The sequence below is a fragment of the Bos indicus genome, chromosome 26 (assembly GCF_029378745.1).
Source record: "Bos indicus isolate NIAB-ARS_2022 breed Sahiwal x Tharparkar chromosome 26, NIAB-ARS_B.indTharparkar_mat_pri_1.0, whole genome shotgun sequence".
Lineage (NCBI taxonomy): Eukaryota > Metazoa > Chordata > Mammalia > Artiodactyla > Bovidae > Bos > Bos indicus.
In genome coordinates, this window is record NC_091785.1 from 15,980,784 (window position 1) to 15,995,324 (window position 14,541).

The following is a 14,541-nucleotide window of genomic DNA, read 5'->3' on the forward strand; positions in this document are numbered from 1 at the left end:
TATTTAGGTCTTCTGCTTTATTATGCTGAGATATGTTCCCTCTATACCCACTTTAGTGAGACTGCTTTTTTTTCCCTCATGAATGGATGTTGAATTATCATACTTATAAATCCCAAAGAAAGGCAATGCCAAAGAATGCTCAAACTACTGCACAGCTGCACTCATCTCACTCGCTAGTAAAGTAATGCTCAAAATTCTCCAAGCCAGGCTTCAAGCCGTACGTGAACTATGAACTTCCAGATGTTCAAGATGGATTTAGAAAAGGCGGAGGAACCAGAGATCAAATTGCCAACATCCATTGGATCACTGAAAAAGCAAGAGAGTTCCAGAAAAACATCTACTTCTGCTTTATTGACTATGCCAAAGCCTTTGACTGTGTGGATCACAATAAACTGTGGAAAATTCTGAATGAGATGGGAATACCAGACCACCTGACCTGCCTCTTGAGAAGTCTATACTCAGACCAAGAAGCAACAATTAGAACTGGACATGGAACAACAGACTGGTTCCAAATGGAACCAGAGTAAAAGAGTACCTCAAAGCTGTATATTGTCACCCTGCTTATTTAACTTATATGCAGAATACGTCATGAGAAACACTGGACTGGATGAAGCACAAGCTGGAATCAACATTGCTGGGAGAAATACAGATAACCTCAGATATGCAGATGACACCACCCTTATTGCAAAAAGCAAAGAAGAACTAAAAAGCCTCTTGATGAAAGTGAAAGAGGAGAGTGAAAAAGTTGGCTTAAAACTCAACATTCAGAAAACTAAGATCATGGCAACTGGTCCCATCACTTCATGGCAAATAGATGGGGAAACAGTGGAAACAGTGACAGATTTTATTTTTGGGGGCTCCAAAATCACTGAAGATGGTGGCTGCAGCCATGAAATTAAATGATGCTTGCTCCTTGGAAGAAAAGTCATGACCAACTTAGATAGCATATTCAAAAGCAGAGACATTACTTTGCCAGCAAAGGTCTGTCTAGTCAAAGCTATGGTTTTTACAGTGATCATGTATGGATGTGAGAGTTGGACTATAAAGAAAGCTGAGCACTAAAGAACTGATGCTTTTGAACTGTGGTGTTGGAGAAGCCTCTTGAGAGTCCTTTGGACTGCAAGGAGATCCAACCACTCCATCCTAAAGGAAATCAGCCCCGAATATTTGTTGGAAGGACTGATGCTGAAGCTGAAACTCCAGTACTTTGGCCACCTGATGTGAAGAACTGATTCACTGGAAAAGACCCTGATGGGAAAAGATTGAAGTAGAGAGGTGAAGGGGACAACAGAGGATGAGATGGTTGGATGGCATCACCGACTCAATGGACAGGAATTTAAGTAAACTCCGGGAGTTGGTGATGGACAGGGAGGCCTGGTGTGCTGCAGTCCATGGGGTCGCAAGGAGTTGGACATGATAGTGACTGAACTGATATTGATATATAAGATCCAGAAATGTTTGTAGTTATGTGTGGGAGAATAAATTATCAACAATATTATGATAATAACAGTCTTAATCATGAGCAAAATAGACCAAATTGTGACTTCTTTTGCTAATATTTGCATTTTCTTTCCATTTCCCAGCTCTCAAACACATATGGCCCTGTGTTCACAGTGTATTTTGGCTTGAGGCCCACTGTTGTGTTGCATGGGTATGAAGCAGTGAAAGAAGCCCTAATTGATCAGGGAGAAGAATTTTCTGGAAGAGGCAATATCCCAATGTCTCAAAGAGTTAATAAAGGATATGGTAAGTGTGCATATGCACGTGTCCAACATTGGTAATGGGGGTGGGGAGAATGGAAAAGAGGAATTTGAAAAGCCTCCTCAGCAGAGCTTGGTCCATCTCTGAGGCTGCCAAGTGTCAGCTCACTCCTCCTTCTCTAGGGCCTTCCTCCTAGTCTCTGTTTCCCCTCCTGGCAGGAATCATTTTCAGCAACGGGAAGAGATGGAAGGAGATCCGACGCTTCTCCCTCATGACCCTGCGGAATTTTGGGATGGGGAAGAGGAGCATCGAGGACCGCGTTCAAGAAGAAGCGCACTGCCTGGTGGAGGAGTTGAGAAAAACCAACGGTGGGTGATTCTATGCTCTGTAATTCTGACCTCAGCAGACCGCTCATTTCTCCAGGGACGCCCTTGGAAACATTTCAGGGGCGGCCACATCTTTCATACGGTTCCTGGTTTTCAGCCTTCCCATGGAGAAGAGAGAGAGAGGAGAGAGCCAAAAGGGCTTTTGTGTATCTATGCTTGTTGTGTGTGTACACCCAGGATGGGGCATATAGTGTGGATTAAAGGTCATTTAATCCTATTCTGATTTGAAATTTTTGTTTTCACATCATTAGGACATGAAGGTAGGAGGTTTTGAGTCTCATTTTTGTGTGTGTGTGCATTAGAGAGCAATTTCCCTCCCCATAGTGTCAGTTTGGGTTATCTATTCCAGAACATTTCATCAGGGAATACTTGTCAAGTGGACACGGTGGGAATGAATTCATCATGCCCCTCTGGAGGGCATGTGCTTTCACTTAATTGGCCTGTATTTGTATGGTCAACCTTACTCAGATGTCTGAGGGTTTCTTCAGACACTCATTGCCTACAGTTCTAGCCAGTAATGATACTTTTCTATGGTTCTAATTACTTAGGTATCCTTCAGTGCAGGCCTCATCTATTGTGATTTCCTTGTAAACAACTGTTTTAAAATTATCAGCTTGAGTTATTTAATGTTGCTTCTAAGTTACAGTATTGTTTTATGAATTCTAAGAAATAGATGCTATAGAATAATCCTAAAGTTTACACAAATACGAGGTTATAAAATGATTTATTTGGATTTCAGCCTGCCTTCCTAATTAGTTGCTTCCAACTTCAACTTTCTCTTTACATTTATCTCCCCTCCCTTACTGGTAAAGAATCTGCCTGCAGTGTTGGAGACCTGGGTTCAGTCCCTGGGTTGGGACGATCCCCTGGAGAAGGGAAAGGCTACCCACTCCAGTATTCTGGCCTAGAGAATTCCATAGACTGTATAGTCCATGGGGTTGCAAAAAGTCAGACATGACTGAGAGACTTTCACTTTCCTTTTCCCATGTTTTGTATTTTCCATATTTTATGATACTTTGACATCTTGGAAGGCCTTGCAGACCTGGGGAGCAACTGCCTCTCCCAGGGTTAGTTAATCCTGAGATAGAGCATCACATCTTTTCTATGAGCGCGCCTTTGATTTTTAAGCCAACCATCCAGAGCCCATACCCTCTGGATACCTACTTTATGAAACCCTCACACACCAAGCCAATATTCTCCCTGCCCTAAATTAACCCAAGGCATTATGGGACAACCAGGGACCATCCCTACTGCCTAGCTGCTGCTACTGCTGCTAAGTCACTCCAGTCGTGTCTGACTCTGTGCTACCCCATAGACGGCAGCCCACCAGGCTCCACCGTCCCTGGGATTCTCCAGGCAAGAACACTGGAGTGGGTTGCCATTTCCTCCTCCAATGCGTGAAAGTGAAAAGTGAAAGTGAAGCTGCTCAGTCGTGTCCGCCTCTTCAAGACCCCGAAGACTGTAACCTACTAGGCTCCTCCGTCCATGGGATTCTCCAGGCAAGAGTACTGGAGTGGGTTGCCATTGCCTTCTCCCTACTGCCTAGAGCCCTCTGAAATTATCCAAACTATCCAATCCTAAGGTTAGTTAGCATGCTGACCCCACCTTGCTCATTTCTTCCATGAAACCCCTGTGAAAGCTCTGCTCCATGCTGTCTCCTGACCAATCTTGGTGCTTCCCCACGTGGTCCTGGGTGATGTACCCCTCCTCTTGGGAATAAACTATCTTCTCTATGGCTATCATCTCCTGATCTGTTGACCTCATCATGTGAATAAAAATAAAACCCCAAGTACATTTTAAAACAATTGGGTTTGGGATTAAAACTCTTAGGGTAATTTTTCACCCCTACTGCTAGCTGTACTGATTTATGAAGCGCTTGTCACAATGAATCTTATTTTCGGTCTGGATTCCAAACTATCTGCTTTGTAAGTCTTCCTCTCCAGTGACCTGATAGGAAAGATTAAAAATCAGATTTTAGTCGTCACACACATGGACATTTCATTTTAACCTTTCTTGTTTGCTTTGTGATTGAAGTTTGAAGTGGAGAATTCTTACTTTTATTTTAGGCAAACAAATCTTAGAGTTTGCAGTTTATTTGTGTTACTTTTTCTTCTCATACAATGTGGATGACTTTTACTCATTTTTCCATCAAACACCTGAATTTTTCCATAATCTTTCTCTCTTAAATCTCTTCCTTTCTTGATCCTACCAGTCATTCCTTCAACTATTTATTATATATAAAAGGTTCCCAGGTTCCTAAATATTTTTTCTTTCTTACATCAGTGCTTAATTGTTTAGCTTACCAGATAGATGTGATTCTGTACTGATAGATAACTTGAATTGTTGTTTTTAACCGGACCTTTAACATTTTTTTCCATTCTTCAAAATAACCAACAATTTGGCTCAAGGCAGTGAAGGAAATGGAGATTTTGGGAACAAGTTATTAAACAAACTAGGATGGCTGAATGGTTAGGATTCTGGGCTCTCTCTGCCATGGGTCCATGTTCAGTTTGTGGTTGGTGAGCTAAGATCCCTCAAACTGTGCAGCCCAGCTAAAACGTTAAAAAAAAAAAAGGTCTGTTAAACAAACAAAGGATGGTATGGTCAACTCATATTAAAGGCAATAATGATGTATTTTAAGCATACTTAAATTTTTGCTGATAAGGGAATTTCTATGTAAATGTTGATTTATATATTCTATAATTATCTGTTATCCACAGCAAAGTTGTATATTTATATTTTAACAGTGTTTTATAAATCTTTTCCATTCTTTAGGGTCACCCTGTGATCCCACTTTCATCCTGGGCTGCGCTCCCTGCAATGTGATCTGCTCCATTATTTTCCAAAATCGGTTTGATTATACAGATCAGAATTTTCTTAACTTGCTAGACAAATTTAATGAAAATCTCCAGGTTGCGAGCTCCCCATGGATGCAGGTGAGGGCATGCTCCTTTTTTCCTGAGAAGTCATCTGTGTTCTTTTCTCTGACAAGTTCATAATTCAGTATGGACCAAGCTGTGAAGAGAATGTTTGAAAACTGAACATTTTTTAAATTTATTTATTTTATTTATTATTATTATTATTTTTTACTTTACAATATTGTATTGGTTTTGCCATACATCAACATGCATCCACCACGGGTGTACACGTGTTTCCCATCCTGAACCCCCCTCCTACCTCCCTCCCCATACCATCCCTCTGGGTCATCCCAGTGCACCAGCCCCAAGCTTCCTGTATACTGCATAGAACCTGGACTGGCGATTCATTTCTTATGTGATATTATACATGTTTTAATGCCATTCTCCTAAATCATCCCCCCCTCCCTCTCCTACAGAGTCCAAAGGACTGTTCTATACATCTGTGTCTCTTTTGCTGTCTTGCATACAGGGTTGTCATTACCATCTTTCTAAATTCCATATATATGTGTTAGTATACTGTATTGGTGTTTTTCTTTCTGGCTTGCTTCACTCTGTATAATAGGCTCCAGTTTCATCCACCAGTGTGGCAACTGGGAATCAGATTTTCCCCTCTTTGTTTTGTTTTTTTTAGTTTGATATAGTTTCTGTTTGTTTGACTTTTGCTGCTGCTGCTGCTGTGTCGCTTCAGTCATGTCCGACTCTGTGTGACCCCATAGACGGCAGCCCACCAGGCTCTGCCCTGGGATTCTCCAGGCAAAAACACTGGAGTGGGTTGCCATTTCCTTCTCCAATGCATGAAAGTGAAAAGTGAAAGTGAAGTTGCTCAGTCGTGTCCGACTCCTAGCGACCCCATGGACTGCACCCTACCAGGTTCCTCTGTCCATGGGATTTTCTAGGCAAAAGTACTGGAGTGGGATGCCATTGCCTTCTCCATTGACTTTTGCAAGCTGTAGCTATTCATTTATTTAGTGACTTTTCTAAACTGTTTTGGCACAATCTCTTTTTTTTGTCTAGTGTGGTTGCTGAAATTTCTGTTCCTTTAGCTTATTATGTTCAACTAGTATTTGAATAGAGTTTTTTGATTTTTGTTTTTTTTTTTTTTTGCTTTTTTCTTTTTAAAAAATTGAATAAAATATTCTTTAAAATCTATAGTGCTTTACAGTTTTCAGAAGTTTCACACACAAGATTTCATATAATCCTATAAAACCCTTTTTTTCCCTCACTACCCTTGTGTTGCCCCTCTATCCTCTCCTCTCCCTCTATAGCTTGTTTTCATATCTGTGAGTCTGTGGATAGCAATGCCATTGAATGTGAGGATCCTAAGAGAAGAAAAGTGAGACAAAGAGATGGAGATAGAGAGGAAGGGAGGAAAGAAGAAAGGGAGAAAGGGAGGAAATAAAGGGAAGGAAATGACTCCTAGATTTGTCCTTGTGTGCTTAGTTGCTAGTCATGTCCGACTCTTTGTGATCCTATGGACTGTACCTGCGAGGCTCCTTTGTCCATGGGATTTCCCAGGCTTTTCCCAGTATCCTGGCTTTTCCCAGGGATTTCCCAGTATCCCAAGGATACTGTGGTGGGTTGCCATTTCCATCTCCAGGGGATCTTCCTTACCCAGGGACTGAACTTTTGCATTGGCAGGTGGGTTCTCTTACCACTGAGCAGCCTGGGAATCCTTTAGCCAGGTTATTTTCAACTCTGTCTTGGTCTTCGCTTGTTACTTGCACTCAGCCTAGAGATCAGCCAGAGGTGATAGCTTAGTCTCTTCTTAGGTCTTTTCTTAGCAGGTGTCCTGCCCTGGGCATGTGTATAGCTTTCTGAATTCCTCAGTATACATGGGTGCTTTTGAATGTGCTAATTTCTTAAAGGCACTCCCTCCCCAGCTGTTCTTTCTGGAGTTTGGGGCTCTGTTGTGTGCCTTAACTGTAATCCTTTGCTCCAGGCAACTGTGGGTTTTTCATTAATCTTGCCAGGTCTTTGAGACATCCGTACTGTGTTTCCACCCTAAGTTCCAAGTCAGATGAAACAAAAACAAGTTTCTGTGTCAATACCTCAGGTGGCCCCAGACAGGTTAGAACACAGATACACAGTTCCTTGTTAGTGAGGTCTGCCCCGGTACCACCAGAATGAGGAAGCAGGCTCCCATTCCACAAGCTGCCCTTGTTAAGGCCACTGCCAAGGAAGGAGGTGGGACAAGGAGAAAAAGCAATAACAGATCTTTTCTGCTGTTTTTAAGTTATCTTATCCTTGATTCAACATTTATGTGATTGCTGTAAACCTTGGTGCTCTAGAGTTCTGACAAGTTGATTCTGATAGTTTTTGCTTAATTTTCTGACGCTTTTTAAGGCCTTCTGAGTTGTCTACTGTATCATTTTTGCTGATGTTATTCTAAGTGAATGTTTGAAAGTAACAATCCTGCCTTAGTGTCATAAAGTAAACATCTGGGAAAGGTGGCTGTGCTTTTATTTTACAGAGAAAAGAAAAGCCTGAATATAAAGCTGGAATTCAAGACTCTTGACTCCCTGGCCAGTGGTTTTTTCCACTACCCCACCAAAACCCAGTTTCCATAAACTACTTTGGTGACTGCCCAGAAGCATGCCCACAGCACTCAATGAACGTCCAGGCCCTTCCTGGAAGGTTTCCATTGTGCACAGGCTTGTCCTCCAATCGCACTTGGTGATTTCCTCATCATATTACTTAGCAGAAATATCCTACTTTAGGAAGAAAGAGAATATCTCTTTCAGAGAGGAAGAAAGTTTGTGAACAGAGATGCCACCGGGAACACTGGCCAGGGCAGGGGTGTTTGATGCTTTAGTTGGTATCCTAGCTGACCAGGTGATTGGGCTTGGGATGATAAAACTTCCAAACTTCCTTAATCTCTGTCCTCATATATAATATGTGCATCATAGTAATTCATCTTACTCTGTATTTCAAGGTTGTAAAGAAGAATTAATTTAGAAAAAGAGAGAATTGACATAAAAATGCTTTAATAACATAAGGTTGTTGTATGAATATAGGAAATTACTGTCAACTTTTATCACCTGGTCAGAGTTTTCTCCCTTAAATACCTCTATCAGCATAAAGAATTATTTTATATGTATAATATAAAAAGCTCCCCCTGAAGATATAGACCATTTTTATTCACTTCAGTTTTTAACCAGGGCTAGGCATATGGTATATATGTCTTCAACATATATTTTTAATTTAATAAATACATATTTTTAATCTTTAAGGTCTGCAACACTTTCCCTATTCTCATCGACTATTTCCCAGGGAGTCATAACAAACTATTTAAAAATTTTGCTTATATAAGAAGCTATGTTTTGGAGAAAGTAAAAGAACATCAAGCAACTCTGGACATTAACAATCCTCGGGACTTCATCGATTGTTTCCTGATCAAAATGGAACAGGTAAAATGTTGATGACAGATTGGTTATCTATTTGCCTGAATTTTTTTGTTCATTAACTTGTTCTGTACTTATTAGGGATGTTTAATGGTTAGAGGAGAAATGCTTGATTAGCACTTTGGGTACTATTTGTGCATGGATCTGGATTGAGCATCATGGGAGATTTAAAATTGAATAGTTAAATAACTGGGATACATGGACCTTGTCTGTTGGGTACTAATAGGCTAGATGAGAAGAAAGAGAACACACATCTCAGGTGAAATGGAAGTGCAGACAAGTGAGAAATACAAAATACTGAGCCATAATGGGAAAGTGGGTGTGATCATTTCACATAGCATGTGGGAGAGTGAGAAGGAAGGATTTAGCCTGCTTGGGTTTCCTGTATGTCCTGAAGCTTGACGTATATCTTCAAATATTTGCAATAAGTCATCGGGGAGGGAATTTCAGATTGGTAGAATGATGTCATGAGAGGTTCAGAGGTGTTTGTGGTAGAGACTAGGTGGGTAGAAGAGAGAAGCCTTAACTGAGTGTAACCAAAAATGATTCTGGAAAGATATAGAGTTGGAAGTTGGTGTCCTTCAAGTTAACATAAAAGTTGGCATTAGAAATTTTGATTTTTATCTGGTAGATGTATGAACCAGAACAAGAGTAGAATGCAAATAATTACTGGGGAAGATTATCCTGGGAGTTTTGTAGAATGACCGGTACAATGAGAATGGAGCTCAAGGGCCAGCTATGAGATTTTTAATTTCTTTGGACTTTGGCTTGATGAAAGTCTGGAACATGGAAATGCAGAGGATTCTGAAATAAAATCAATCTGTCCATCTTGTCATATTATCAAAGATCCATAAATATTAGTTTTAGTTAGAAGAGAGGATGAGAGCCAAATTATAGGGAGTGTCTGGGAAGTCTCAGTAAAAAGATCAAATTTGTTATCTGAAAAGTTCAACTAAGGAGGGAAAAATTCAGATAGTAAATTTTAATAGTGAATGTGATTAGTGGTAGGGTCAAGTTGAAAATTATGGCAAAAGCAATATAGGTGCCATAAAAAATTTTGTGTAGGTGCAAAGCCGTTCTTGAACTGGGGAAAGGCCGGATCCAGTAAAAGCTGCAAAAAGCACTGTAGAAACTAATTCTAGAGAAAGAAATTTCTTCATCTGAGGCCATGATTATTTTATTCAACCACTTTGTAGCACTGGGCAGAAATGAGAAAACAGTTAGTAGGCTAAAATGGCAAGGAGCCAAAGATGCTGATGAAGATGACATTTGAAGAATTGTTCATGGATTTGCACTGGACTGCTCAAATCATGTGTTTTGAACAGAATGAAGGGAAGCACATGGAGTGGCTTAAAGAAACAGGAGCAAGGAAGAAGCAAATCTGCTCTCTGCTTTCTCTGGTGCTTGGGCAATGATTTTTGTCCTTCTGGGGCCCAGTTGATTTGAGAATCTGATTAAGAGTAAGGAAACTGTCCTAGAAAGATGCACCTATATGAGTTCCTGATATTTTGCACATAATTTGAGGGATTCTCATTGTGCTATGAAGTCTCTCCACTAATCCTGGGTTAAGGAGGCTCTACGATGTCTGGTATTCCATTTAACAGTGGCTGTTTCATCAGTGCTATGTTTAAAACCCTTATTGTTTCTCTGGAGTTCACTATCATATTTATTTTTTTATAGTATATATTTATATATATATATATATTTTATCTTTATTCAGTATAATTTATATACCATATCCCTCACACATTCAGTATACAATTCAATATTTTCACAGAGTTGAACAACTACCACCACAACCAATTTCTGAATATTTTTATGACCTTGAAAAGAAATCTTATATGCTTTTGGAGTCACCCTCACTCCTCCCCAGTCTCCCCAGTTCTAGGCTTCACTAACCTATCTTCCATCTTTATAAGTTTGCTATTCTGGACATTTCATGTTAATGGAATTATACAATATGTGTCTTTTGTGTCTAGCTTCTTTCACTTAATGCTTTCAGGGTTCATTGATAATGTAGCATACATCAGTACTTCATTCCTTTAAATGATTAAATGGCATTTCAGTGTGGATATACCACATTTTGTATATCTGTTTGTTGGTTGATGGACATTTTGGTTCCTTCTATTTTGGTTTTTATGAGTTTGTGGACATTTATGTACAAGTTTTATGTATGTGTGCATTTGTTAAGTTGCTTCAGTCATGTCCAACTCTTTGCGACCCTATGGACTGTAGCCTGTCAGCTCCTCTGTCCATGGGATTCTCCAGGCAAGAATACTGGAGTTGGTTGCCATGGCCTGCTCCAGGGGATCTTCCCAAGCCAGGAACTGAGCCCATACCTTTTACCCCTGCTGTAATGGCAGGCGGACTCTTTACTACTAGCACCACCTGGGAAGCCCCACAGGTTTTGTATACACATATGTTTTAATTTCTCTTGGGTATATACCTAGTGATAGAATTGTTGGTGGGCTTCCCAGGTCACACAGTGGCAAAGAATCTGCCTGCCAGTGCGAGTGACATAGGAGATGGGAGTTCAATCCCTGGGTCAGGAAGATCCCTGGAATAGGAAATGACAATCCACTCCTGTATTCTTGCTTGGGAAGTTCCAAGGACAGAGGAGCCTGGTAGGCTGTAGTCCATGGAGTCACAAAGAGTCGAACACAACTGAGCCCAGCACAGACAGATGATAACTTTATATTTAACCTTTGAAGGAAGTGTGGCAGATCAAAGTCTTAATGTAAGAACTGAAGCTATAAATCTAGAAGAAAACTTACACGTAAAATTGGCTGCACCATTTTATATACTCACCAGCAGTGTATGAAGCTTACAATTTATTCACATATTTGACAGTGCTTCGAATTATCTGTCTTTTTGATTCTAACCATCCTAGTAGAATCTGATCCATTTTCACATGGATCATGTTGCATCTGTAGATCAGTTAGGGAGTAATGCCATCTTAACTTTTAAGTCTTTCAATAGATGAACATGGGATGTATTTCCATTTATTTAGGTCTTCTTTAATTTCCTTCAGCAAGGTTTTGTATAGGCTAGTTTAGTTTTGATAGGCTATGTGTACATAACCATTGATTCTTCAAATTCACATGAACAGATAGAAATAGCAATAACGGTTTATAAGAACTCTACTCTCCTTCTTGGTCTCAGAGTAATTTTGAGTTGACAAACTTAGAAACTGTATGAAGTTGATGTTACCAATGGGGATAACTACTTTTGTCTATCAGGTACAACTGTGATAGGGTTAAGTCTATCTTAATGGTGTTGGATTGTATAATATTGGGTATGCCACAGGTCACCTGGGGATTATAAGAGCCTTATTAAATTAATGCTAGTCTAGAGGACTGGATATGAAGAAATGATTATTTTTGGTATGCTCATGACCTCTGTAGTCAGTATTTCAGATTGTCCCATTCTTATTATCAATTTTATGTCACATATATCCCTCCTCTAAACCCACCTTAGTTGTCCTTGTGAAGGGCTTTTACTCTCCCAACTTCCAATTTGTGAGAGCTTTATTCAGTCAATTCCTTATTCTGAGCATCTGCACTCATTTCCTCGCCCAAGCTGCCTATTGCCTCACATCTTGGAATACAGTAGTGGCCAGCCCCATTTTGTCTTTGTATGTGGGATAAATAAACTCACTATTTCTTTAAACCACTGTTAACTTTTTTTTTTATTGGTAGGCAAACACAACCTTAATTGATAGAAATGAGCAAATTAGAGCCATATCTTGAAAAATGTTATAAACCAGAATCAAGAGTTTGCAATTCTCTTTTCCTTTTAAACCATTTTATCTGGACTCTGCCTAAAGACACATGAAGAAGTTGAAAATGTGCAAAAGCTAACATAGCAGCACATCCTAGAATATATTACAAAGAAAAAGAATGGATTCACAGAGACTCTTATGTTGGGAAGTCCAGGGCTAGCCATGACGTGTACATTGAACTCAAGTGCCTTCCATTTTTCTTCAGCATATTTAAGTATGTAGGTTTCATCTTTATGTTCAGATACTCATGTTTCAAAATGATGACTGCACCACTTCTACGTCTGTATCTGTGTTTTGACTATGAAGAAAGAAAGAGAGAAACTGGCATCAGCAAGCTCTTTGGTAAGAAGTAGGTTGCTTCACCAGTGTGCCTGCAAAAGAGGCTTGGTGTAGTACTTGTTGTAGTACTGCACTCGAGTGTCTAGGTTTGTTTAGCTTTGTAACAGTGTGTTATTTTGGATTGATTTTAATTATTTATACTGGCAAACTACCAGATAATTACATCAAATAACTTATAGGAAAAACACAATCAAGAGATGGAGTTTACTTTTGAAAACTTGATAGCATCTGTGTCTGATTTGTTTGGAGCTGGGACAGAGACAACGAGCACCACGCTGAGATATGGGCTCCTCATGCTGCTGAAACACCCAGAGGTCACAGGTATAACATGGTGGGCAGGGTGAGTTTCGGGGAAGATATTGGGTCTTCTGTCTTATAATTTCTCTTAGAGAAGCTTTAGTTTTGAAATTTCTTTGCCACCCACTATAAGCTGCCCAAATATTAAAAAAAAAAAAAAAAAGGTGAAAGTAAGACAAATTTGTATAGTAGGGAGGATTGCTGAGAAAAGTGAAGACAGTATGAGCAGTATCAAAGGCAATAAAGCTATGGATTTCATCAATAAAAAATTCTGGTTAAGTATCTGGACTTCATGGGAAGGGATTTGCAGCAGGCACAACCAGCATAAATTGGCCTACAATGGACTATTAGTTTTCTTAAGAAGTGGCCACTTTGAATGGTAGATGTATTTTTACCTAAATCTTTCCCTGTTCTAAATATGCAGCATTATAATGCTAGGGTAGGGAAGATGGGAGCTATATTGTTGAAGTATAGCAGAAATTCTAGAAATCTGGTGAGAAAGCCTGAGAAAATTTTTGGTCTGAGAAGTACTTTAAAAGGTTAGATTTAGAAAAAGATATATGCTATTTAGACAGAATATGTACCTAAAAGGCCACCTGATGCAAAGAGCTGACTCATTGGAAAAGACCCTGATGCTGGGAAAGATTGGGGGTAGGTGGAGAAGGGGATGACAGAGGATGAGATGGCTGGATGGCATCACCGACTCAATGGGCATGGGTTTGGGTGGACTCCGGGAGTTGGTGATGGACAGGGAGGCCTGGCGTGCTGCAGTTCATGGGGTCGCAAAGAGTTGGACATGACTGAGCGACTGAATTGAACTGAACTGTACCTAAAAGAATTTTTTCCCTTTTTAAACATTAAATAAGATAGCATTTCACGTTGCAAATAAACACACACACAATACATATACAATTGCAAACCATACATACATCAGTTATAGAATTTGATTTTTAAAACATCGTAAATTATTTTGATATGAAAATAATACTTGATACCTGTTTTTCTTTCTGTGATTGTCGAGACCAGCTCAACAAGCAGGGTTTCCGAAAGCGTGATACGGTGAGAGAATGAGAAACGAGACACAAGAATTCATAGAAAAGCGAGGATCAGGGAGCCGACACCACTCCAAGGCGAAGGTGCCGCGCCTGAATCCAAGCCGGCTTTATTATACCCTCAGCCGTGAAGGAAAGAATATGCAGGGAGTTAAACTATAACTTGTGTGGCCTTCAGGGCCAAAGAACAAAATGATCATTAACCATTTAGTAATTAAGAAACAGTAATCAATAACAAATCAGTAAGTAAGACTAATATTCTTATCTACAGATTTTTCACCAGATATATAAAACATGTGACTCTCTGAGAGGCCAGTCGAGAAACAGTCTGTGGTTGGTTTTCCGACCCCAGGATCATATCTTGTTTTCATGATTATGAACTGTTCCCTCTGGACTTGTTCCAAGAGTCTCATGCCTTATAGCATCCAGTTTATCAATAAACTTCTTTTGCGGCCCTTGCTGGGGCCTGCTTTTGTTTTATTCTTCCTGTCTCCTACATGTGATGACAGACATCTCTTGAGTTAATAATATACCGTTTGTGTTTAAAGTGTTTCATCATGCTAATATATGTGCTTCCCAGGTGGCACTAGTGATAAAGAACCTGCCTGCCAATGCAGAAGATGTAAGACAGGCGGGTTCGATCCCTGTGTCCAGAAGAGCCCCTGG

General features: G+C 40.0%; 1 protein-coding gene and 1 long non-coding RNA gene across 2 annotated transcripts in view; one reads left to right on the forward strand and one right to left on the reverse strand.

Moving 5' to 3' along the window:
- The window catches only part of LOC109553186 (cytochrome P450 2C18-like), a 41,420-nt gene that overhangs the window by 6,235 nt on the left and 20,644 nt on the right, over positions 1 to 14,541 (forward strand). Inside the window, exons 2-6 of the mRNA XM_019953167.2 lie at positions 1,584 to 1,746; positions 1,920 to 2,069; positions 4,863 to 5,023; positions 8,236 to 8,412; positions 12,706 to 12,847. Coding sequence (XP_019808726.2) covers positions 1,584 to 1,746; positions 1,920 to 2,069; positions 4,863 to 5,023; positions 8,236 to 8,412; positions 12,706 to 12,847 — 793 coding nt within the window. The remainder of the gene's footprint in view (positions 1 to 1,583; positions 1,747 to 1,919; positions 2,070 to 4,862; positions 5,024 to 8,235; positions 8,413 to 12,705; positions 12,848 to 14,541) is intronic.
- On the reverse strand, positions 12,066 to 14,010 carry LOC109553187 (uncharacterized). Its single transcript, XR_002179981.2, has 2 exons — positions 13,819 to 14,010; positions 12,066 to 12,485 (listed from the first exon to the last, which is right to left on the reverse strand). It is a non-coding gene; the product is annotated as an uncharacterized lncRNA (long non-coding RNA).